The sequence below is a fragment of the Polypterus senegalus genome, chromosome 17 (genome assembly GCF_016835505.1).
Source record: "Polypterus senegalus isolate Bchr_013 chromosome 17, ASM1683550v1, whole genome shotgun sequence".
NCBI classification, from domain to species: Eukaryota; Metazoa; Chordata; class Cladistia; order Polypteriformes; family Polypteridae; genus Polypterus; species Polypterus senegalus.
Window position 1 is genome coordinate 50924127 of NC_053170.1, and position 25057 is coordinate 50949183.

At 35.5% G+C, this 25057-nt stretch overlaps 3 protein-coding genes and 1 long non-coding RNA gene across 4 annotated transcripts in view; 1 reads left to right on the plus strand and 3 right to left on the minus strand.

Annotated features, from left to right (window-relative positions):
• LOC120517196 overlaps positions 1 to 4227 on the plus strand; it is a 26805-nt gene extending 22578 nt beyond the window's left edge. The window contains exons 11-12 of the mRNA XM_039739367.1: positions 3064 to 3270; positions 4180 to 4227. Coding sequence (XP_039595301.1) covers positions 3064 to 3270; positions 4180 to 4227 — 255 coding nt within the window. The remainder of the gene's footprint in view (positions 1 to 3063; positions 3271 to 4179) is intronic.
• A 504-nt stretch (positions 4228 to 4731) lies between these two features.
• Positions 4732 to 12361, minus strand: LOC120517197 (nuclear GTPase SLIP-GC-like). Its single transcript, XM_039739368.1, has 7 exons — positions 12347 to 12361; positions 11790 to 11947; positions 11321 to 11450; positions 9235 to 9343; positions 6398 to 6531; positions 5946 to 6033; positions 4732 to 4835 (listed from the first exon to the last, which is right to left on the minus strand). Exons 1-7 carry the CDS (start codon positions 12359 to 12361, stop codon positions 4771 to 4773), a joined length of 699 nt encoding a protein of 232 aa, XP_039595302.1. The 3' UTR covers positions 4732 to 4770.
• A 1389-nt stretch (positions 12362 to 13750) lies between these two features.
• LOC120517118 lies at positions 13751 to 15201 on the minus strand. The gene is made up of 3 exons (XR_005630994.1): positions 15136 to 15201; positions 14220 to 14343; positions 13751 to 13879 (listed from the first exon to the last, which is right to left on the minus strand). It is a non-coding gene; the product is annotated as an uncharacterized LOC120517118 (long non-coding RNA).
• A 178-nt stretch (positions 15202 to 15379) lies between these two features.
• The window catches only part of LOC120517198 (nuclear GTPase SLIP-GC-like), a 28188-nt gene continuing 18510 nt past the window's right edge, over positions 15380 to 25057 (minus strand). The window contains exons 3-6 of the mRNA XM_039739369.1: positions 17958 to 18179; positions 17123 to 17320; positions 16836 to 17017; positions 15380 to 15452 (exon numbers count right to left, since the gene is read on the minus strand). Coding sequence (XP_039595303.1) covers positions 15380 to 15452; positions 16836 to 17017; positions 17123 to 17320; positions 17958 to 18179 — 675 coding nt within the window. The remainder of the gene's footprint in view (positions 15453 to 16835; positions 17018 to 17122; positions 17321 to 17957; positions 18180 to 25057) is intronic.

Genomic DNA, 25057 nt, shown 5'->3' on the forward strand with positions numbered 1-25057 from the left:
TAGCAATGGGTAAATAAATTAGGATTTTGTACAAATAATGGTTTTCATTTTTCTTCCTTGATGGATTCTGCCACCCCCCAGCAACAGTTCCTCGCACCCCAAAGAGTGTATGTATGTGTGTGTGTATATATATATATATTTATATATATGTGTGTGTATGTATATATATATATGTATTTGTGTGTATATATGTGTGTGTATGTATATGTATGTGTATATATGTTGATATATGTTTATATCTCTATATGTATATATGTATGTATATATATATATGTTTATATGTGTGTGTGTGTTGTATATATATATTATCTATATATATATCTATATATATATGACAGCAACACTCATCACTCACAACAGTGACAAAACAATTACATTGATAATCATGTTACGTTATTTTCAAAATGTTTCCTTTTCTTTTTCATTACTTCTTTAACACACTACTTCTCCGCTGCGAAGCACGGGTATTTTGCTAGTCTATTATCAAAAAAAACCTTGGAGGGTTGGAAGGAGACGAGACGTGATTTTCTCAAAGAGGCACTTTCACATTCCCCGAGACAACTATTTGTGCCAAAGCATTTAACCACGCCTGGGTGCCGAAAATAAAACAGAGTAGATGACAAAGTAGAACGTCGTAAAGAATTCAAAAACGTTGGCACAGTACACATGCAGAGCAGGTTAGAGATAATGGAAGTATGAAAATTCGAAAGTCTCAAAAAAAAATTATAGTAAAGGTTGAATTAGCGCAAACAAATGGAAATTATTACTCGGTGAAATAATGGAATGGCAAAATGAGATTGAATATATTGTTCAGATTTAAACTTTAAGTTGGAGACTTGTAGATCGTATAATTCGTGTTGCCATCAGGGAAAAAAAAAGTAGTGTTTCTTCCCAATGAAGAGGCGTATCCGAAAGAATTAAAAGATTTGTTATTTGGTGAAAGTGAAATCATTTCTCATTTGTGTGAATGCTATTGTCAGACACATTTCTTGTAGTAAGAAAGAAACAATATTCACTCACGGGCTGTTGTATGTTGCGTTGTCACGATGTAATTCCAAACACAGAATCAAAATTCAATGCGATATTGATGAAAAGGTAAAAGCGAAGAGAGACTGAATATATGGAAATAGGTGATATGACAGAAGTGGGCCGCACAAAATGCAGATCATGCAGCACGGCAGCAACAACAATCCAGCAGCTTATCGAGCAAACAGGAGGTTAAAAAAAAAACGGTATTTGTTTCCCAATGTATCACGATTTAAGAGAGGGTTTTGGAGGATTGACCGTGTCTTATATATATACAGTATACAGTATCGATATTATCTTTAAATCTCATTCCTTACGATAGACCCTGGGCTAAAAAGACAACGCTAAAAGCAGTACTCCCAAGCATTACCAGGGCAACGGTATAGAGCGTCTTCTCCTCTTACCTGTAGGGGTGCCTAGTAATAATAGTGTCTTGTTAAAATTGTCTTTTAGCTGCCCAAGTATTACTGTACATACTCTTAGCAGTGATACAAGCAGTGATGTTACTGAGCCTCTCAGCAGCAGTGATGATAAAATGAATCTGTCTTCAGTCAAAGAAATTGAAACGGACAGTGAAACCGAAAGTGAGTCTGATGAATCGGAAAGTGATGCTCACTCAGTATTTGCATCATTATTATACTTTTTACACTTCTGACTGCATACTTTTAGTGTTTTGCGTGCTCCACAGTAAAAAATAAAAATGTGATTTGTTTTTGAGCCAAAAAATGCAAAACTTTTTCCATGGTTTTTTTTTTTTGAGAAAAAATGTAACTCTAATGCTTGTTGTTCCACAGATTGTTTGCAAGAACTGAATATGTTTAATAATTTCTGTTAATAAACAAGCAAATAAGTCTGTTCTTTGGCACTATATGTAATAGTCTACTAATGCAAAGTCTTTTGAAATGTGACTTTTTGATGTCCACAAATACTCTAAGTTTTTACAGAAAATTAACCATCTTGCAAGACAACATTCTGGCTGTATCCGTATTGGGATCGCCATCAGTAATGGCAATACTAGCCGGTATCAGATCGAAAAGAACATTGCCTATCACTAGTTAACATGCTGAGCACAACCCATCTTCACGGTATCTCTATTGTGATTGGTTGAGTGAGAGTCTATATTCCATTCTTGCAATGGGATTGGCCAAAAGGAGTAAACGTGTAAGATTTGAAAAAAGACCAGGAAGCGGCCGGGGTGCTGCGTGACTCCAGCTCTGTTTTGCTTTGAAAAGGAAAATGAGTGAGAGAAAAAATGACAATGATGAAGTTTAATGATAAAGTACACGGTGAGCCTGACCGCAAGCATCGTACTCAGTAGGGTAGCTGCTATGACTGTTGATGAGGGTTCTTTACTGGTGGACTTGTTGCTTGGACTTTATTACAATCTCGAAAAAAAAGAGTGAGAAACGAGACTACGCACTGTGAGTCACAAAAGAAAAAGCTCTGGGGTTTCCTCCAGCAATGAAGGACAGTTCTGAAAGTATTCCTCACTTTCTGTGCTTCTGTATGAGTTGATTAGGTTTTTGGACACTTTGTTTTACTTTTGTGAATATTCCGTTTTTCTTACTTATTTGCCTGAATGAGAGTGAATGGGCAGTTAAATTTTTCTGCCGCTACTACACCCCAGAATCGCTCAGGCCTGTAACAAGAGGGTATTTTTTGTGTATTTGTAAAATTGTTATATTTATTGGATGCACTGTTTGCAATTTATCACCTCTGTGTGCACGTGTTCGAGTGTAAACCCATAAAGATTAACCCTTAACTACTTGTGCTGGTGTATTTTTGTCCAATGTTCTTTTTCTTGTTCCTATTGGCAGCATCCACCATCTATCCTCAACTTGATTTATTAAAAGCACAGTGTAGCAATGGGTTTATGAGTGGATGCACAGTCACAAGTTCCATATGGTGCTTTTGGTACACGACATGGGTACTTACATATGTACAGTTTGTTGCATACATTTTACTTGTTTCTTAAACTTTGTTGCTTATAATTTTCCCTTGGAGGGAGATTTTTCATAAAATGGATCGATTACTTAGGGCTGTACTGCTGTAAGAAAATTAGGAAGCGATGAAGATGACAATGAAGAGAGGGTTATCAATGAAAGCGATCATAATACAGATTCAGAAATTGATATTGGAAAAGAAGACATGCATGTTGACAAAAATATGGACTCTGGAACCTCTGAAGAATATGATGAAAGTGATGACTATTCATTCATATCTAAGTGCTGCAAAGCTCCTTGTGTCTGCAAAGAACATTCAACAACTGAGGTGAAATGTGAGAAATGTGCAAATCCTGCAGTGAATGAAAGTGTGACCGGTGACGAATGAGCACTGGAGGAATGGATAAGATAGTCTTAGACTGTGTATTACTATTCAGTAATATGGTATTAAATAAAATTAAAACATGTACAATTTAAAATTATTGCAATATTTTATATTCCAACCTCACAGTGTGCATATAAATAGCCATTTTAACACTGGTGCATAAAGAACACCACACGAGTACTTTTGAGATGAGAAATGGTGCGAGATAGTTAAGGGTTAATGAAAGGTACTGAAGCCTGTAAGACTGCAAATAGCTTATTGTGAAATTTAAAGCAAATATAGAAATAAATAAAGGGTCATGAAGTGCATTGGGACAGCAAAGGAATTCAATAAGGGAGTTTAACTAGTTACTTGAATAATTAATTTGTACATGTTTACTGAATTGCTTTACATTTCTTATATATAAACGTATACACGTGGAAGTGTGTATGTCTGGCCCGGAAGTGAGAAATGGAGTCAGGGTAAGAGCTCCGCCTCGAATGAAACAGAAAACTCGCTTATCCACTGATAACACAAGTGAGGCCAACACATCAGCAAAACGAAATCTCAGAAGAAAGACAAAGCCGTTTAGCTGCTAATATCAGCAAAACGGTATCCCTTTTTCTTTTCCTCCCACTGCTAATGCACAAGCGATGCGAGTTGACGGCAAAACAAATCCTCTGAGGAGAGAGACGCCCAGTAAAGTTCCGTTCAATTATCTGACATCTCTACATTTCAATTTTTTTCTGCTGACTTCAATAGTTTCTAGGACTCCAGGCTTTTTACAGCACGGGCTTACACAGCTAGTATATTAATAATTGTTTTGAATGTTTGATTGTTAAACAGTTTGTTTCTTTGAGCTCGGCATTTTCAGCAGGCACTGAGTTTGATTAGTGAAGTAGTTAAGATGTGCGGATGCTGTTGAGAAATGAGTAGATAAAAAGCTCAAATATTTTACTTTTAAATAGAAAGGGGCTTTTGAAAACACCAAACACTTGTACATTTTGTTATACGAATTCAAGGCGTTACCTATGGTTTAAAAGATGGAGAAAGTGCTACACATACTCTTGAATGTGAAGGATTTTAGGAAACAGTCATGAATTATTGAACAATCTTAAAATTAAATTACCATTGCAGATAGTGTTATGATGCTTTTGGGAAACTCACCTCAGATATTTTAGTTCTAAATGCTCTGAAGGCTATTTCATTCACACAGATTTTGCCCATCATTTTTTTTCTTAAATGTTAAGCACCAGACTTTGCTCCTGCCTTTCACTTGATGCTGTCAAGATAGGTTGTGGCTCCTCAAAACTGTATTAAGCTGCTTTGGAAAATGGGAGAAAGGATAGATGGCCTTCTAGTGAATTCATTATAATAACGAAAGGAATGCACTACAAGCCAAACCAAAAATTCTCAATTTTAAGCTTGAACTCTCAGTTAAAAAATATTAAGGCTTAGCAAATCACAGAGGTTCTTCATCTCCTTCAGTTCATCTGTGGAATCTATGGAAAAAAGTTACAAATATTTTAAGCAAAAGAGGTCCGTTATAAAATTTCTTAATAAAATTCATAATCTATCAAAGTGAAGCTCTTGTCCACTTGTACAAATTATAGTAATACAGCTTAATTGTTTAAGGGATCTCATTGTTGAGAAAACAGCTTTGTAACTTTCAGACATTTTTCAAATTTAAATCAGCAGGGTTTATTTTTTTTTAATATCAATTTTTAGGATAATTGTAACTACTTATTTTATAGAAATCAGCAAAAATTAGATGCAGAGTTAACTGATAGAGTGCAGTGTGAATGTAACAATTAGAAGAATGTATCAGGAGTATTATGTGATGAATGTACAGGGTGGTCCAGATCTAATTATGCAACTTTTAATGCAATGCAGCTCGCAAACATTGCCTGTTATTGAGAAAAGGCGAACACATCGCACCCGCTGTTCGACTGACAAACGTCTCCCCACCGTTTTGGAATGCAGGGCAGGTGCTGCCATCGATCAGCAACAAAAATGTTTTTTTGTTAATTCTCTATGTAATAAGCTTAATAAGTTATAGCATAAAGTAAATAGCATAATAAGATCTAGACCACCCTATATTAAGGTGAAGGTTAAAGGTAAGGTTTTTATGACAGCGGTAAGATCAGCAATAATGTTTGGAGCTGAGACATGGGCAGTAAAGGGAGCACAGGAGAAGATGTTAGATGTGTCAGAAATGAGAATGTTGAGATGGATGTGTGGAGTTAGAAAAAGGAGAAAACAAGAAATGAGACAATGAGAGGTACAATAAAGATCTAAGAAAGTATGGGAAAGTAGGTTGAAGTGATATTAACATGTGATAAAGAGAGACAATGAATATGTGGGCAAAAGAGTGATGGGAGTGGAAGTGCAGGGGAAGATTAAACAAGGGGGGCCAAAGTAGAGGTGGATGTAAAAATGAAGAAGACCTGAAAGAAAAGGGTTTGACTTGGAGGTGGAGGTGCAGCATCAAGCTCTTTGGGAAAGGCTGATCAAGCATATCAACCCCCCACAGAAGGGTGAAAAGATGAAGAGGAAGACATATAAGAAGCATCAGCTCAGGCATTTCTAGATAAATAAAGATTATTCATTACCTGGAAAATGCACACCCTCTGGAAACTGTGTCAGTGCCAACTTCATAGAGGCATCCATTTTTTGTTGTAAAGTTTCTCTCACTTCATCCTTTAAGAGATTGAATAAGTAATAATATTTGTACATTTTCTTCTTGCATTACATCTGAATGGTTACATTTTTCACTTCGCTGATTAATACAATAAAACTGACAGTCAACTGCTCAGCATATGAATTATATGCAGTTTGCGCACACAGTTAGCTAAGTGTAGTGCTGGGTAATAGCACAGTGTTTACTGTTCTGAATCAAGACTAATGCTCCTGGGCTCATGCATAAGGTCCACAGGCACACTCTCGGGTTGTAACAACTATTGGACACAGTTCAATTAGTGAGCGCTCTGATGAACAAAAAATGTTTCTTGGAGTAAACTAAAAATGTCATCTAAAGGACCTCAAAGTCTGACATTTTACTCACCTTTAGTTTAGTAAACTCATTTAGCATATTCTTCATTGCCTCTTTAAACAAGCAGTTTCTGGATTGTTTTATTTTATCTTCAAACATCGTGTGAATTTTACTCATGAAGTTTCGACCCTTCTCTTTACTGGCCTCTAAAAGAAAAGATATTGAAAAATCATTTAAATATGTAAAAATAATAGGTACAAGTAATGTTTACTACAGTGCTATACTTCATTTATTCACATTCATTATAAGACCTTACCTAACATTGTCATCAGTACTGAATCTTGTAACAGCAGAAATGAAAACAAACACTGAAATTTATCGCCTAAGATGTGCTGACACAACCACACCCTGAAGGAATTTAAAGTGTCAAACTGACACCCTGTCTGTGGATTATGGGAGAAAACCCAAAATGACTTGTATATGAATTTGCATGAAACACAAGGTGGTGGTGTATTGTACTTTGATAAAGGCACTGGACGTCAGGTTGCTGCATGTTTTTCCTAAGGATGTCACTTAACTTACAGTATGTGTGTTGTCACACACCTTCGATTAGGAGGCAGCTAAAAGGACCTAATGAAGGTAATTTCATGCCAGGCCAGGGGGTGGCGGGGCACGCTAATCCTTTCTCTGTTATCTCTCCAAATCAAAAATGGGAAATTCTGCCTGGTTCTGGTTCCGGCCCTGAAGGTATCACTTCCTGGCAGACACCTTAAAAATTACACCACTTTGTGTTGCCAGTCAGCCAAATGTTGGACTCAAACCTGTGCATAACTCTGCAACTTAGTTTGCCTTTTGCAGCCAGGGCTCAAGTATACGGGTGGCTGCCCCAAACCTTTTTTCTGCATGTCGAGGATACTTATTTCAGTGTCTAAATAAAAAATAAAGTTTGCAAACATTTTGGTGAACTCATGAAAAAACATAGATAAAGGTGTCAGCCCAATATATTAAATTAATAACTTTGCAAGCACAGAAAATACTGCAAAATAAACACATTTGTTCATTTTCAGTGGTTATGATTTTGTTTTTACTGCTCATATGAATGGCAACCTAAGATTTTCAGTTTCCCATGGACCAGTTTCATAGAGTGTAATGACTTGAAGTTTAAACAGTATTTTCTGTAAGGAAATGTTTTAATTATGCCTGACTTGTAAGCAAAATTATAGTGTAAAAAGCTCATTCTACTGGATTCTAAATTCAACCTTGGCTGTATGTGAAATGGCCAGTTTCCCAATTTATAAAATAAATCATCCTTTTTTAAAAATGAACAATTTGCACTCATGAAGGCAGTTGAAAAGCATGCATTTTCAAACAAAAGTGCATTTTAGAGCAAGACTTTGCTTATGTAAATATTTATAGGTTTATATTTAAATTCAAGAGACACTGTAAGTACAATTGAGTTGCTGGAAGCAATAGTATTATCTTTGAATTTTTGTATCATTGGAAATAAATCATAATTGCTAATAGTGGGGTCTCTACAATAAGAAGCTGTGGGCTACAGCCTCACCAAATGTCGTGCAAATAAGTAATAAGCTTCCCGCAGAAATTTCACGTATTATAATGCTAATGTAATTATAATGTTATTAATGTTTATAACAACCCCCAACTTAATCTTCTTAAGTATTTTTTTCCAATGTTATATCATATGCTGAATGTAATTATTTATCTAGAAAAATATTGCTTTTTTGTATTATGTGAAATTGTCTTTGTACCGGGTACTGCAAGCCTGTCTCAATCTGAGGGGTTGGACCAATTGACCCTACAGTGTTGTGCACACGTGCAACTTTAAATATCCAGTTGGGGCTTCAAGGTCTTTGTCCATACCAAATGAGAATCCATTGTTTTTATTTTTTAATGATTTTTTTAATTACACATTTTTACTTCTGGTTTGAGCTTTTCCTAGTCAAAGCTATGCAGCACAGGCCAGCAAATAAGTACAAAAATTTCAGTACCATTTGCTTCCATAAATGTAGCCACAACAATATGAAAAAGGGACCACGCTAAATGTGCTCTCTTCAAGACAGTTGATTACATGAAGAAAGCAGTGATGAGTGGTTGCGAGGACAAGACCAAACCTTTTATTCTGCTGGAATCCAGGCACTTCTAGTCAGGTGGTGCAAGTGCATTGAGAAGGGTGGAGACTACATTGAGAAATGACATTATCAGTTTTGTTAAGGTTCGCTCCAATTTTTAATAAATCCAATTTTCTCGTAATAGTTGCCTCATTAAATAAGAAAGAGCAAAAGAGTAGCAACTGTAAATGATTAAGTTTTCAACAAATAACCACTGGAAAGAGAGAATAGGAAATAGTTATAAAAAAAATGGAAAATTCCTTCCCAATACATTTCATTAAACTCTTAACTATGGGCAATACTTCAGCTGGAGAAAGGTAAAGAAAAATAATAAGTCCTGTAAGCAATGACAATTAGAATAAGGTGGAGAGAAAATATTGTTTTATGACACATATAACATAACATAAGATTCTCAACTCCATTTAATAACTAATGGTTCTGGGGTCTTCTAGCTACTGTATGTTGGAGGAAGTTGGCTCAAGGCAGGACAGAGCCCACTGCACCACTCATTCATGAACACACACACACTCACACTGAGCCAACCTGGAATCATCATTTAATCTAACAGGCAAGTCTTTAAAGATGTGGTAGGGAAACAACTGCAAAGACAAAGACAACTTGCAAACTACATATGAAGAATGTCTGAACACAGGATTCACTGGTTAGTGAGAGAGCCGTCTATCCCATACAAATCATTTAAATTTAATCGAAAGCTCAAAACATTGAATCAAGGTATTACACATAATTTTTCTTTATTTTAGTGACTACAAGAGACTTTACCTTTATAAACAGGATCCATTCCATCTTGAATAGACTTAACAATAGAGTTGTATATTATTTTTTTACTCTGAAGAATTTTTTTTTCCAATAACACCAGGACTCTTCTTAGCTAATAGCAAAAAAAAACAAGAAAACAACAGATAAAAAAAAATAGCACGTCCTAACTGTAACACTGTATGGGCCACACTTCAAATTTCTCCTAATTTGATTTGTCATTGCAGAGTTGCCATTATTTGCTTCATATGGATAATGCAGTCTATCCCATGGGTCATTAAATGGAATAAAATTGCTTAAAAATAATTTTTCTCAATTAGTAAAGCCATCCATGGGTATGACTGAGATTTAAATGTCCATTTTAAATCACTTCTGCTGTCTGACATTGTATGTTTTCAGGACCGTGAAACTGCCTCATTTTATATTTTATTTAATATTTTTAGACTGTCCCTTATTCTTGAATATTGTCCAGTGTATGTTTTATTTTGTGTTTTTATTTTCTTATGGTTCTTCACAATGGCCAATTGCACTCTGAATCTACAGGGAAGGAGCTTCACCCTGGATTAGTACTTTGCAGTCATTGCAGGACAATTTGACTCTTGTTTGCTACAGCACTTTGCCGTGTCGTTAGCATTTGTCTGTGTTTTTTGTCCCTCTTTAACACTCTTGTTTTTTACTATTTTGACATTACTGTTCTTTAATTTTTAATGTATTTTTGATTGGTATTGTTCAGAGCCAATATTATTATCACTATAACATCACTTTGCCTCCTGTGTTGCATGGCTTTTGACCTTGTGCCACACATATTATAAAAGGCTGGCAAATGTTCCACATGTAACATCATCATCACAACATTTTTAGATGACTGTGTGGTGACCTAAGCATCCACGTTTCTAGATAAAAGTCTGATTTTTTACAGTGCATGTTTCTAAGTGAAATGTTTAGGATTTTGCATTTCCTGTTTGTTATATCAACTTTGACTTTTTGCTGTTTTGAGAGATTTTTCCTGGTCAGTTCCCAGCTTGTTAGAAACATTACTCATGACCTTCTTTTTCCAGGTTTAGCAGAGCAGTGCTCAAACAATGAACAAAGTTAGTAAGACACAAGTTTGGATAACATTATTGCTTTGAGTTTCAATTCTAGTTCTTGTTTTGGCTTTGATGAAATAATAAAATATTCTTCTGCGCAAATGATGTTTGCAATGACTAATGAATCTCCTGCCTTGCACCTAACAGACCTGTCTAAATATGTCTGCTGCTTCTACTACATGATTGTCAAATTTAACAGAATAAATAATGACAACAGTGGGAAAAGGAAAAATGAAAATCAAAGTCATAATGGACAGAAGTCACAAAAATGAAGTCTCACAAAAGTAGCAAAGCCCCAAATGTTAGCCAGAAATCATTGTCAGAAAAACCAAGCCAAGGTCCTATCTGCCCAAAAGTATTTTTTAAACACTAGCTAACACTGCAAAAGTTGGTTTTCAATTCAAAATCTTGGACATCAGAGATACCATCTTATATGATGCACCTCCAGTGTTGACCTCAAAATGGACCACGAGGTACAACATGTTGCCTACAACATGGCTGCCTGATCTGAAAATACAGCCAAATGGTAATGCTTACAATAAAGAAAATAACCACAAAAGTAATGTTACTAAATAATAACAATAAAATAATCAAAATATTGTTGAACTGCCCCAAACCCCAGAATCATTACACTTAAAACATGAAGTGACTATGACGATGCAGCATTATTGTTTTCCAAAGTAAAGCCATCTAGAATGTAATATAACGTGAGGTCTTTTAGCTCAACTGTGACACAACAGTTATCAGAACATTACCAAAAAAGAAAGGTGTTTGTGTGAATTGTGGGTATTGATAGATGAAACTGGGAAAATGAAGAATTTTATTTGGTTGTAGAAAGGGAAGCTTAAAAAATGCATAAATCAACCAGTATGTAAGGAAGAGATGCACCACATTGATTTATAGGAACTGTGAAAAAGTGAAGGTGTACCTGGGGACCATGCACATTTTAAATAAGTTCATTTCTTCTTAAGTAAAAGAAAGCAAAACAAAACCAAAAAACATACTTCAGTTTTAATGAACACCAGCCGATATGACTGTCCAGCTTTCTTCTTTGTAAATATAGCATCATTTTCAAACTTCAACTGAAGTAACTCCAAGGCTGCTTTTATACTTCTTCTGGTACTCTGGTTGAGCCTAGTAGTAGGAGTATTGTAGACTGATCATTGAAAATGTAATGATTATAAAGTCTATCATGAAAAGTTCACAACTTAATGTTTCAAAAATCATGTTATGAATTCATTATACTAATTTTATATCTCTAGAACTTATGGCTTCTTTGATTAAGTTACATAATCAATCTTTTCTGTGCAGTACTATGCTCCAACTTGCTATTAAAAAAAGTCAAAAAACAAACTGAAAGAGAATTGAGTTTAAAATGTAATATTTTTGATATATAAATCAGACTTGGAAAAACAAAAACAATGAATTGTGTAATGTCAATAAAGGGCAGCATGCCATACATGATCAACTTACTGGAAACTGCTTTTTAGGGTATTATCAACAACTGCATAGATGGGTGATGCCAACTCATTGTTGAGATCAATTACATCACCTTTGGAAGAGCGAAAGCTTCCAGAATTATGAGATAAAGCCTTAATTGTCTTATGGTAACCACCAAGGTTCGTTCTTCCCTGCCAAGAAAATGAATGGATTATAAAATATATAATTACCATCTCTGTAATACACTGTGCAGCAAATACATCATAATCACTAATTAGTTTGTCTCTATTTTTCATGTTTTAAAGAGTGAAAGTAGAACTCTGGTGGCAGCACTAACTGTAAGAGATTTGGTACCCAGGTTGGGATGTCCAGAAGAACACTTCCCTGTACATGAGAAAGAAATAATGAAATGTTTTCATGAATGTCACAGAATGTAATTCTACATTGTGACAGACTGCAGCAGTTTCCTTCTCCTGGTCTTTTTTAGTCCACAAGAGCTGCCTCCTATTTGTATTTCAAAACTGCCAGTCTTATCGGCAAAAAACTGTGGTATGGCAGAGGTTTCCATCAAAAATTATTTGAAGAATTACCCAGAAATACTTCATGGTCACATCCTAAAAAACACCAGAAGTACTCTTGGGCTGTACCATAAAAGAGCTTCTTTGTCTATTGCTAGAAGAGAAGTTATTTGTCCACGTCTGTCTCTTTGGAGATGTATGTGTTTGTGTGTGTGTGATGTTTTAGTCTTGACATTAGTTTGCAAAATAAACTAACCTATTTTTTAAGGAGCACATTCCCCTTGCAAAATAAACACTGGATAATAGGTTTTAATAACCAGATTTGGGACATTATAGATAAAACTAACTTAGCTACTCTGTGTACACTTCACATAAACACATGCATCTTCATTAACTTGACATAATATTTTCATTTTCCATTTGCAACATTCTACAACCAGTCTAACTCAATACATGCATTAGCCTCTTCCTTCTATGGCTATCCTTCTAACTAGTCAGATCTAAAGGTCAACTCCAAGGCCAACGGCCAATATTACTTCTCCTCTTCTGGGAAATCATGGCAATCAATTAGCATTTACAGTTTAATTCAAACTTTAATATCTTTCACTACAAGCGGTTTTTCTTTTCTGGCCTTAAGGAAATTACAGTTAGACACTTAATGTAACTTGGCGATTGAAACCGGGCAAACATGACAGTTTCCTAGTAATGCATCTTTCTTTAATAATAAATGAAAACACATTTTGTAGTGCTAGTTATTAGAAAATTAAACAAGTTAGATATAGGATTTTTACAACAGTCAATCGACTTTGATTCTTGCATAGCGTTTGGCTTTGGTTATTTGCTTAGACAGCCCTTTGTGGTCGTTTAGACTCAGTCTGCTTTTAAATACTTTCCTCCATTTTCTGATAAATTTTGTCCTAAATTATACTCTGAATACCTGCCTTCCCGCCTGGTGTTTAGCACATCTGTAATGTAGAATTGGCATCCTACCTGAACTCTTTGAGCTAAGACCTGTTTAAAGAACTAAACAGCTTAAGATGGTCAGGCAAAAGAATAATTTGTTCACCAAAAACACTGAATGTGGCAGAGACTGTAGCTTATGTGTAACAAGTAGAAAAGTCGACAAGCTCCCCAACCTCTGAACTCTGAAATACAGTACCTAAAATGTAAGGCTGAAAAGGAGCTAGTCAACCTTTCATTATTTTCTATAAATTACCTATACTACTGCTTAGTTTTCTCCTACTATCTATTTAAATGCATTGAGGTGCATTCATGAAATAGCATTCGTAAATTCATTTAGTCAGGATTTAAGGCAGGAACTGGCCTAACCTACTAATCCTAACCCACATTTTCACTGAGCAAACTTAAAATCTACAAAAAACATATTATTTTCAAGTCACTGGTTTGATTTTCATTTCAGAAAGATATGAGCCAAATTAGGGAAGTGCTTTGAGAAAAGCAAATGGTGTACCTTTTCTTCAGCATTTTCCTTAGGAACATGAAGGAAGGATATAATCACAGATACCTCGGAAACATAATGTTCTACTGCTTTCTTGGTCTGGTTGACATAAAGTTCCTTCACATGCTTTTTCAGAGATGGGAGCTCTATATGAATAGTAACAAGGGAGAATGTGGTGGTTTATCATTTACAATTCATAATACAAATGATTAACCAGTTTCTACTTAAAATCAGGAATACATATGGTGAGCTTTTAAATTCACCTTTGTATAATATAAAATGCAGAACAAAAAATACGCATTTTCTTAGTTTTGTAGAAATTACACTGTTATTGATATATGAAATAGAAGCATTGCAGCATGCAATATATTGCAACAAAAAAAAGTATGTAAAAAAGTCTAATCTTAGATTACATCAACTAATGTAAAACATTTATTTCATTTGCAGAATTACACATTTTTAAATTTACCATTCTATAAACCTTACCAGTTTCTTCATCTGTTAAAACATTATTTTTTCCTTCTTTGGTATTCCAAAACTCTTTAGAACTCACTGTAAACACTTTAATGGGATTGGTAGCAGAATTATCTTCAAGGCCAAAGAGGAATTTCTGAAATTGAAACATAAAAATGTAATATCTAGTCAAAATGATGTAAACTTGATTAGCAGCATTAACAAACCATTTGCTGCATTTACAGATACTGTAGGCATCAGGCGGAGGAATTGTGAGGAGTGTATTCCAAAAACTTTGTGTGGTGTCTTTTGACAGATAATATGACCTTTTAGCAGGGTGTAGTAATTGAAGCATTCTGTCTTTTCTCTTGGCTTCATTAAAGCCTAAACGTACCATACAATAGTTTGATAATCAGCACTGTTACATTCTTTTGGTGTGTGTTTGCTCTAAACTTGGGAAAAAGACATTCTTCTCATTGCAATTGTGGAGCACAGGACAGACTCTTAATGGAGGTCTTTGATCACATATACAGCTACAGGCTCCAGCTAAATTAGACCTCAGCCAAGAAAAAGCAGGTACAGAATGAATTTAGTATTTTGAGAAGATTCTGGATTCAATACAATACAGCTAGGGCTAGAAATACTAGGAATGGGAAATCTTTCTACCAAATGTTGACTAGTTAGTTAATCTCTTTTCACTACAAGATTGCGAACTAACAAATTATATGATTGGCAAAAAAGTATTGCAAATTAAACAAATCGTTAAAATAAACAGATTCCTTTGACCTGTTAACATTAACATTTTGTTTTGGAAGATAAAACATGTACTGTATATGAAAAACCCTTTAATACTTTTAAAATTAAATAAATTAAATAATATTCTGTAACTTTCAATGATGCTTACATTATGTCAATTCATTAACAGTATAAGTAAAAAAGAATCCCTTACTTTTACTATTTTTTTGCATTTATCATTAATCTTCTCTTTGACTTTAGTATTTCTCTTAAGTATTGTTTCTCTTTTCAATTTGCTGTCATCATCTGGTTCCTGCAAAAACATATTTTAAAAAGTCTCTACCACAGGTGAAGGGCTTAAATGACTGTTTTAGAGTTAATACATAAATACAATTATAAGCAGTCTTAATAATAATATTAATCATAATTAAATTCCTTTCAGCTTAAATATTAAGTTGTCAAAAATTCAACTTGGATAAAAATACATGGCTACTTACTGCATGTCCTGAAATCCCTTGTGTTTTGTGACCACTGGAAAAGGAATAAAGTTGATTAAAATACTAGGCTTATTAATTTATATATATATATTGTTATTTAAAAATATATATATACTCAGCAAAAAAAGAAACGTCCTCTGACTTTCAACTGTTTTTACTTTCAGTAAACTTAATGTGTAAATATTTGTATGAACACTAAAAGAGTCAACACCATAAGACATAAACTAAAATGTTTCACAATGTGTCCCTGAATGAAGGGAGGCTCAAAATCAAAAGTACCAGTCAGTATCTGGTGTGGCCACCAGCTGCTTGAAGTACTGCAGTGCATCTCCTCCTCATGGACTGGACCAGATTTGTCAGTTCTTGCTGTGAGATGTTACCCCACTCTTCCACCAAGGCACCTGCAAGTTTCTGGACATTTCTGGGGGGAATAGCCCTAGCCCTCACCCTGCGATCCAACAGGTCCCAGACGTGCTCAATGGGATAAAGATCCGGGCTCTTCCACTGCGAGGATGATCAGCTGTCCTTCCTGTCTCCCTGTAGCGCTGTCTTAGGCGTCTCACAGTGCGGACATGGCAATTTATTGCCCTAGCCACATCAGCAGTCCTCATGCCTCCCTGCAGCATGCCTAATGCACGTTCACGCAGATGAGCAGGGACCCTGGGCATCTTTCTTTGGGTGTTTTTCACAGTCGGTAGACAAGTCTCTTTAATGTCCTGCGTTTTTAGAACTGTGACCTTAAATGCCTACTTTCTGTAAGCTGTTAAGGTCTTAACGACCATTCCACAGGTGCATGTTAATTAATTGATTATGGTTAATTGAACATGCATGGAAAACATTGTTTAAACCCTTTGCAATGAAGATCTGTAAAGTTATTTGGATTTTTAAAACATTATTGTAGAAATACACAGTTCTGAAAAAGGGACGTGTCTTTTTTTGCTGAGTATATATATAAAATCCTAAGCCTAAAAGTGCAACACTTTTGTAAAAAGATTTTATGTGACTTTTTTGTCACGCTTTAAATCGGGCTTATTTTAAAACCTACATAAATATGTTTGGTATCATTCTTTTCAGAATTTATTGAACTTTAATGCGTTAGATTTTCAGATTCTTATTCCGTTTTTAAATTATAAACTAAAAAATATCTAGAACTCATGTCCCGCGAGACAAGACTTAACCAAGAGTGCCAAGTGATTTAACCATGCCCCGAGCCGGAAATAAAAGACAAAGAGTAGGATAGCTGCTGTACAGGCTTTTAAATGTTCGAAGCGTCATGCGAGATGCAGATCACGCAGCATGGCAGCAGCAGCAAGCCAGCAACTGATCAAACAAAGAGGAGATTGTTTCCTATTGTATCACCATTTAATTTATTTCAGAGGAGCAGCACCAATCTAACCAATTTCAAATAATAACTCACCTCTGAATGCCCATTTGAATGCCTATTTCATCAGTTTTGGTGCATATATAGGTTATATTTTGGCACTCTCCTCCACCAGCAATGCCTCTCAGTTCAGTATTCAGGATTTCTAATGCATTTCTGTCAGATTCTGCTCTTGTGATATCCGTAACAATCCAAATAGAATTACACTTGCTGATATACTGTTTAAGAAATGAAAAGAATATCCATTTACAGTGTATTTGTAATCTAGAATTTGAAACTCACATTTTAAATATATTATAAAGGTTGTAAAGGTAAAATTATACCTCCTTCCACATTTTATTTCTGTCTTTATTAGAATCTCCAGTTCCTGGTATATCAACCAATACCACTTGATCTGGCAATCCACAGGCTTTTGGTACATGAAGTTTAACAACTTTCACCAGGGGCCAATAAGAACGGGAGGTTTCATCATCTGATTCACTCCTTATATATTGATTAATCTTCTCAGACAACTCTGAGCCCTGTGAGATGTAAATAACCAACATCATTTGTTGCACTTGGGGTTTCTGCTCTTCTCTTATACATACTTAAATATTTCAGGTTAAACCAGCATTGTAAAACTGGAGAACAAAACTATACCATATAATAAGCATCACATACCCTTTTTTTTACTAACTTCCTTACGGCACAACTAATTTTAGAATACAATAGAAAAAGTGCTTAAATTAAGACATTTTTTTCACATGAATTGAAGATTTTTTTTGCAAAGCACTGTCTTTCTCACATGATTCATACTGTCATTAAAGAGACAAAATTGTTATAAAACAAAATCATTTTTATACTTAATGATGGGCAAAATGTCAAAAATGTTACTTGTATACAAGTAACAGTCATTAACTGAAACAAAAGGTAGAGCACCTATGATTAAATTTTCTGCAAACCACACTGTATATTGAATGACACAACATCACTGAATTTGTCAGGTTCATAAAAAGAAAAACAAAAGGTCAAAATTAAAAAACAAAACAAAGGACCATGAAATTACATTGTATTCATAATGTTTTTAAATAAGCAAATCTGTACCTCCTCACCGTCATATAGCATAAAACAATTAAAAAAAATCTATGAAAAAAATGAAAGAAAATCTAAAATACTTACAGTTTTTGAAAAAAATACTTTGCTACCCTTTAAAGTGTCGAGAATTTTCACGTTTGCCAACTCAAAAAAACTTTTATTTAATCCGTCTTTTCCATAAACAGCCATATTTTTTTCTTTTGCAAGTTCACTCTCAGCCTCCTGTCCATCCTCTGTATAACTGCTATCCTCATTATGGTCTTGTTTACAGTTCTCTATGAGTTCTTTCAGCTCTTCCTCCCATTCCTGTAGTATAAAATAGAAATGATGAAAAAAATATTTTAATTAGATATTAATATACAGAACTGTGATGCACAGGAAATGGGTTTAAAAGAGATGTATTTAATTGAACCAAGTACAATATTAGAGCTACAGGCACATGATGTAAGCCCCACCATCTACAATATGATGAGATACTGTAAACGATCCTCAACTGCCCACTTACCCATTATTTCAGGCTTGCAAGGCTTTTTAAAGAACTTGCTCTTCTGGTACCAATATGAGCGTGCAGCATTTGAAAGTTTTTCAGATTTTAATTTATACAATAGTTAGAATATCTTTAAAATGCATAGTTTGTGTGCTTGTTCATTCATTTTCTATTAAGGAAAATGTATCATTCATAATCACAATGTAATGAGAAGAAGAGTTGGTGATACTGATTTATCTCTGACATGAGTTAGAGGTTACTTTTCCTTAAATATCCTACTTTCTTACTTATTTTATTTTTGCAATAATTTTCAGTTCAAAATTCTACAGTTTAGCAGCATGTCTTTCTTTGTGATGTCTGTCAATAAACCTTATAGACAGACGTTTAAGACACTGTACCCTATTAGAACATCAGAACAGTCCTATCCATTGAATTCTTCCAAAATAACGTCAATTTTTGAACGTCCCTAATATCCTACTGTCTACCACACTGCTTATGGATCTCTGTGTGAAGAAACCCTCCTAATGTTTGAGTGAAAACTTCCCTTAACAAGTTTCTAACTGTGTCCCTGTGCTCTTGATGAACTCACTAGTCTTGATCCACTGGACTAATTTCCTGTATATTTTAAACACTTCAATCATGTCACTTTTTAATCTCCTTTTGCTTAAACTGAAAAAGCTCAGCTCTTTTAATTATAACTCATCCTCTATATCCCTAAAATGAGCCTAGTTGCTCTTCTCTGGACCTTTTCTAGCACTTTTATGACATTTTTGTGCGCTGGAGATCTAATCTGTACACAGAACTTCAGATGAGGTCTGCGTTGAAAAGCTTTAGTGTATCCTCCTCGGACTTGTACTCTACATGTCATGTTGTATAACCGAACATTCTGTTAGCCTTCTTAATAGTTTCTGAACACTGTCTGGTAGTTGATAGTATCAATTCCACTATGATTCATCAATCTTTCTCATATTGATTTTCAGACTTCCCATTGTGTATTCAAATCTAACATTTTGCATTTACTCATAATAAATTTCATCTGATACAAATCTCCCTAAGCTTGTATGCTGTCCAAGTCATACTGTAATGATTCAATTGATTCCAGGTTATCTGCCAATTCACCTATGTTGGTGTCATCTGCAAACTTTACCAGCTTCTTATTTATATTCCTATCTAAATCACTTATATATAGATCTTAGATCTTAGATCTTCAAATGAGTGTCTCCTTATAATTCCAAAAGCTAAACTTAAAAGAAGTGGTGGCGGCTGCCTGCTCTTATGCACCTAAAATCTGGAATAGCCTGCCAATAGGAATTCGCCAGGCAAATACAGTGGAGCACTTTAAAACACTGCTGAAAACACATTACTTTAACATGGCCTTTTTATAACTTCACTTTAACTTAATACTGATACTCTGTATGTTCAATTCTTCATAATAACTATTCACAGCGGCTCCAAAATCCATACTGACCCCAACTCTCTCTTCTGTTTCTTTTTCCTGCGCCACCACCACCTACTCAAAGCATCATGATGCACCAACATTGATGAACTGAAAGCCAGAAGTCTACGTGACCATCATCATCAGGTCCTTCCATGAAAACCCTAAATACAAAGAGGACTGTTTGATTTATGTTAGGTAGATTGCCCAGAGGGACTGGCGGTCTCGTGGTCTGGAACCCCTACAGATTTTATTTTTTCTTCAGCTCTTGGATTTTTTTTGTTTTTTCTGTCCACCCTGGCCATCAGACCTTACGTATTCTATGTTAATTAATGTTGACTTATGTTTATTTTTTATTGTGTCTTCTATTTTTCTATTCATTTTGTAAAGCACTTTGAGCTACATTTTTTTGTATGAAAATGTGCTATATAAATAAATGTTGATTGATTGATTGATTGATTGATTATATATATTAAAAATACCAGTGGCCTTAGCACTAACCCCTGGGGAACACTACACTTAACATCAGCCAATTCTGATAAGGTTCCTCACACCATAACCCTTTGCTTCCTGTGAAACTCACCTTTGTATACAAAAGCTAAATTAAATGATTTTTGTTAATAAGCAACATAAATATAAGAACCAAATTTGCTTTTAGAAAAGGAAAATATACCAAACAACAGAGAGAGTAAAATGTCCAAACTTTCAAGATATGACATTTTCAAGTATGAAGAAGTAATGTGTAATTATCAATGAGGTGCCTGTAATAGGTATTCACCCACTTGGATATTTGTAGATTTTATTATTATACACCACCGAATCACGGTGAATTTAATTTGACTTTTTTATACTAATCAACAGAAAAGGAATCTTTAACATCAAGATGAAAACAGATTTCTACAAAGTGATCTAAATTAATTTTGAAATACATAAAACCAAATAATTGATCCCATTAAGTATGTTTTCTCTTCACATTAGTATTTAGTAAGTGCACCTTTGGAAGTCATGAGTCTGTGTCCACTGGACTCCATCAGATTTGCACATCTGGACACTGAAGGCGCTGTTCCCGTTCTTCTTTGTAAAGCTGCTCAGGCTTATTCAGGTCACACAGTGTGTGAACAGACTTTTTGATGTCCAGCCAAAAACTCTCAATTGGATTGAGATATGCACTCTGACTTGGTCACTCCAGGACATTAGCGTTGCTGGTTTTAAGCCTTTCTTATGTAGCTTTGACTTTAAACTTGGGGTCGTTTACATACTGAATAACAGGTTTTCTCCCAAAGAGAATACTGACTCAGCACAAGTTGGACTTTTCAGATACATGTGCATTTATAATAAAATCAATTGAAACTCCAGACAGATGATCTCCTTTAAATAAATATTGTCACATACGCGGCGCTTATGAGGCAGCCAACAAACCCTAAGGTGAGTAATCTATCGTGAGACAATGGAGTAATATCAGGTATTAACACCTCTCTCCTTCTTCCACCAGAGTTGTTGAAGAAAACCCATAAACTAACTCCCTCACCATCAACAGTCCCAGATTCCCAAAATGGCACCTATTCCATTCCATCACTTCCGCCTCCGCCCTTTGATGACATCACTTCCGACCCTACCTGATGATGCCACTTCTGCCAACATCACTTCTCATCGCCTCCTGATGATATCACTTCCTTCTCCCACTTATGACATCATTTCCACTACAACTTCCTTCCGATCGCCATTTCCTATAAATACCTTCAACTACTGTGTATCATCAAATGTTATGCTTTTGATCACCCTTGCAATCGTTTTTGTGCAAGATCGCTGGACATTATAAGGGGACAATTCCCCAACTCTTTTTTGTGTATTTTGAGAAATCATTTTCCTACAATAGGTAACCTCTAAAACCAATTGGCTGCAAATGTGAATGATTTAGGGGCATCATTTTAAAAATGGTGAATGCATATGTGGTCAATTATTTATGTGTTATATTTGAAATTAATTTTGACCACTCCAACACAGATCTGTCCTCACTTTGGCATTAAAGAGTCTTTTCCCGGTGTCGGAGAAACTCGAAAGCTCAAGTTCACAAAGTTGTGAGCATGCTGGGAGAGAGAAGCGCTGGCTAGGAAGATCACGGATTCTCGCAGCGTTTGAAGCAGATGGCAGCTCTTTAGCGAACATTCTAAACAATTAAGACACATTTACGCCAAATTTATTTACTGACAACGCAATTAATCCGGTAAGTATAACTCGCTCAACCTGGAGGTAAGTGAAGAAAATTTGGAAAGTTTACAAAATTATATTGATCAAGTTTTTGAGTCTGTTGTCATGGGGCCTAAGAAAGCAGCAGCTATCACGGAAACACCTGCTACCAAGAGAAGCCGTCCTCAAGATTCCCCCGAGGCGACCTCATCTCCCCGCAAGGATATATTAGAATTATTAGATTCTATAGATAAAAGGCTTTTGGGATTTGAGGGACGACTCCACCTGCTCGAAATTCTACACCAGGAGTTCCAGAACCTCCGACAATCTCTGGAATTCAGCCAGGATCAGGTGGAGCGGCTTGCTGCTGAAACGCGTCTCTGCGGGAGACTGTGTCTTCCCTGACAGAGGGATGGACACGGATCTCCCAAGACAACAAGACCCTGAAGGAGACGGTTTTGGATCTTCAGGCCCGCAGCATGAGAGACAATCTGGTGTTCGCAGGCCTGCCGGAGCAGACGGAAGGACAACCGGAGGATTGCGAACAAACAATCAAGTATTTTCTCCAGACCCACATGAAGATACCCGAAGAAACGGTAAAAAACATCACCTTTCACCGGGTACATCGCCTTGGAGCCAAGAGAGCAGACAGCAGAAGACCTCGTCCATCGTGGCTAAATTTGAGCATTTTAAACAGAAGGATTTTGTTAAGAGCCACGGGAAAGAGCTCAAAGGGAAAAATTTTAGCGTGAATGATCAATTTCCTAAAGAAATTTTGGATCGCCGCAGAGTTCTGTTCCCAATACGTAAAAATTCATCCAAGAAGGGAGCGCTGTCATTTCTGTGGACAAGCTCTACGTCAACAACAGGCTGTACAAGGAGCGAGGAGTGACAGACTGGCTTTATTAGCCCAACATCAGGTCACAAGTTTATTTTCTTATCGGGATTCACTGGGTATGAGCATGTCAGGATATAAAAAAAAGCTGCTATATCCGTGTTTAGATGATGGGATCACCTGTTCTCTCGCCACCCCACACCTCTAACACCTTTTCTTTTTACTTTTTTTCTTTTCTTAACCTTTATCACTCTTTCCTTTCCTTCTTTTACCTGCTTCTGGAACTTTACATCCGCATGGTACAATCACACAACTTTCCTACACTGCGTCCAGCACACACACAACGCGCGCATACAAACACTAGATTATAATTATTACATTTTATCATACAACCACAAACACTTTTGGTTCTGTCTGATTATTATTATTATTATTATTGTCTGATTATTATCAGCTTTAGTATTATTATCAGAATGATTATTATTATTATCAGCATTAGTATTATTATCAGCATTATTATTATTATTATTTATTTTCAGCATTCATATTATTATTATCATCAGCATTAATAATATTATTATTGTTATTAGCATTATTATGCATATATTTTTATTTACTTATTTATTGCTTTATTTTTATTTATATATATATATATTTATTTTTTATTTTTTATTTTTTTTCTTCAGATTAAATTATACATTTATTTACTTAACTAACTCACCTGAAGGCACCATACATTAGCTAATCACACACACAACTATGGGTACACTAAGGTTTGTCAGTTGGAATGTTCATGGAACTGGCTCTAGAGAGAAGAGATTAAAGATTTTTGATCAGCTTAAAAGACTGCAGGCAGATGTTGTCTTATTACAAGAGACTCATAGGTCTGCCACAGTTGCAGATGAACTTAAAACATCTGAGTTTCCCACACTGTTCTCTGCCCCTATAACTCTAGACAAAGAGGTGTAGCTATTTTAATACACAAAAATACAAATTTCAAAGTATTGGACACAGTCTCAGATCCAGATGGTAGATTTATAATACTAAAACTATCTATACAAAATCAAAGCTTATGTATTGTTAGCATATACTGTCCAAACATAGATGGACCCGCATTCTTTCATAATTTTTTCTCTGTACTCTCCGCACACTTGGACTGTCCACTTATACTTGCGGAGATTTTAATTTTTGGATGGATCATTCTTCAGACAGGCTCAGTACAGCTGGGACTCAGCGCAGTTGGCATTCCACTAATATAGTCAAACAGTATATGAGTGATTATGGGCTTTGTGATGCATGGCGATCTTTTTATCCCAGCCGTAGAGAGTATACTTTTTTCTCACATGTTCATCACTCTCACTCACGTTTGGACTATTTTCTAGTCAGCAGCTCATTATTGGCTGACATTTCAGACACTGAGATACACCCTATAGTTGTCAGCGATCATGCTCCAGTTTCTTTAACTCTGTTAAATAAGAAAACAATCCCATCAGGTAAAAACTGGAGGTTTAATACGTCACTGCTTAAAGATGAAGGTTTTGTGGAATATTATAAAAAAGAGTGGGCTTTATATTTAGAACACAATGACATTCCTGGAACATCAGCATCTGTTCTCTGGGAGGCAGGGAAAGCAGTGATGAGAGGTAAAATAATTTCCTTCTCATCACATAAGAAAAAAATAGAAAACAAACGTATTCAGGAATTAGAAGAAATCATTAAGTCTCTAGAGGCATCCCCAGAAGAAGAATTACAAAACAAATTGCGTAAAAGTAAACTAGAACTTAAAGGAATTATTGACAAAAACACAATTTTAGCACAAAGACTACGAATAGAAAACTTTGAACACGGTAATAAATCAGGCAAGTTTTAGCCAACCAGTTAAAAATAAACAAAGAGAAAACTGCCATATCTGCTGTTAAAGACTCAACTGGGAATATAGTATATGACCCTGAAAGAATAAACAACACTTTCAGAGATTTTTACAAAACCTTGTACTCACCACAGATTAACCCATCAGATAATGAGATCAATGAGTTTCTAGACAGGATAATACTTCCTAAATTATCAGATAGCCAAGCTACAGTCCTGGACTCGCCATTAACATCAGATGAGCTTCAGGAAGCTCTTAACTCCATGCCTAATAGGAAGGCTCCAGGTCCAGATGGGTTTCCAGCAGAGTTCTACAAAGAATTCTGGATCATTCTGGCGCCAACATTCTTCAGAATGATGTGTGAAATACA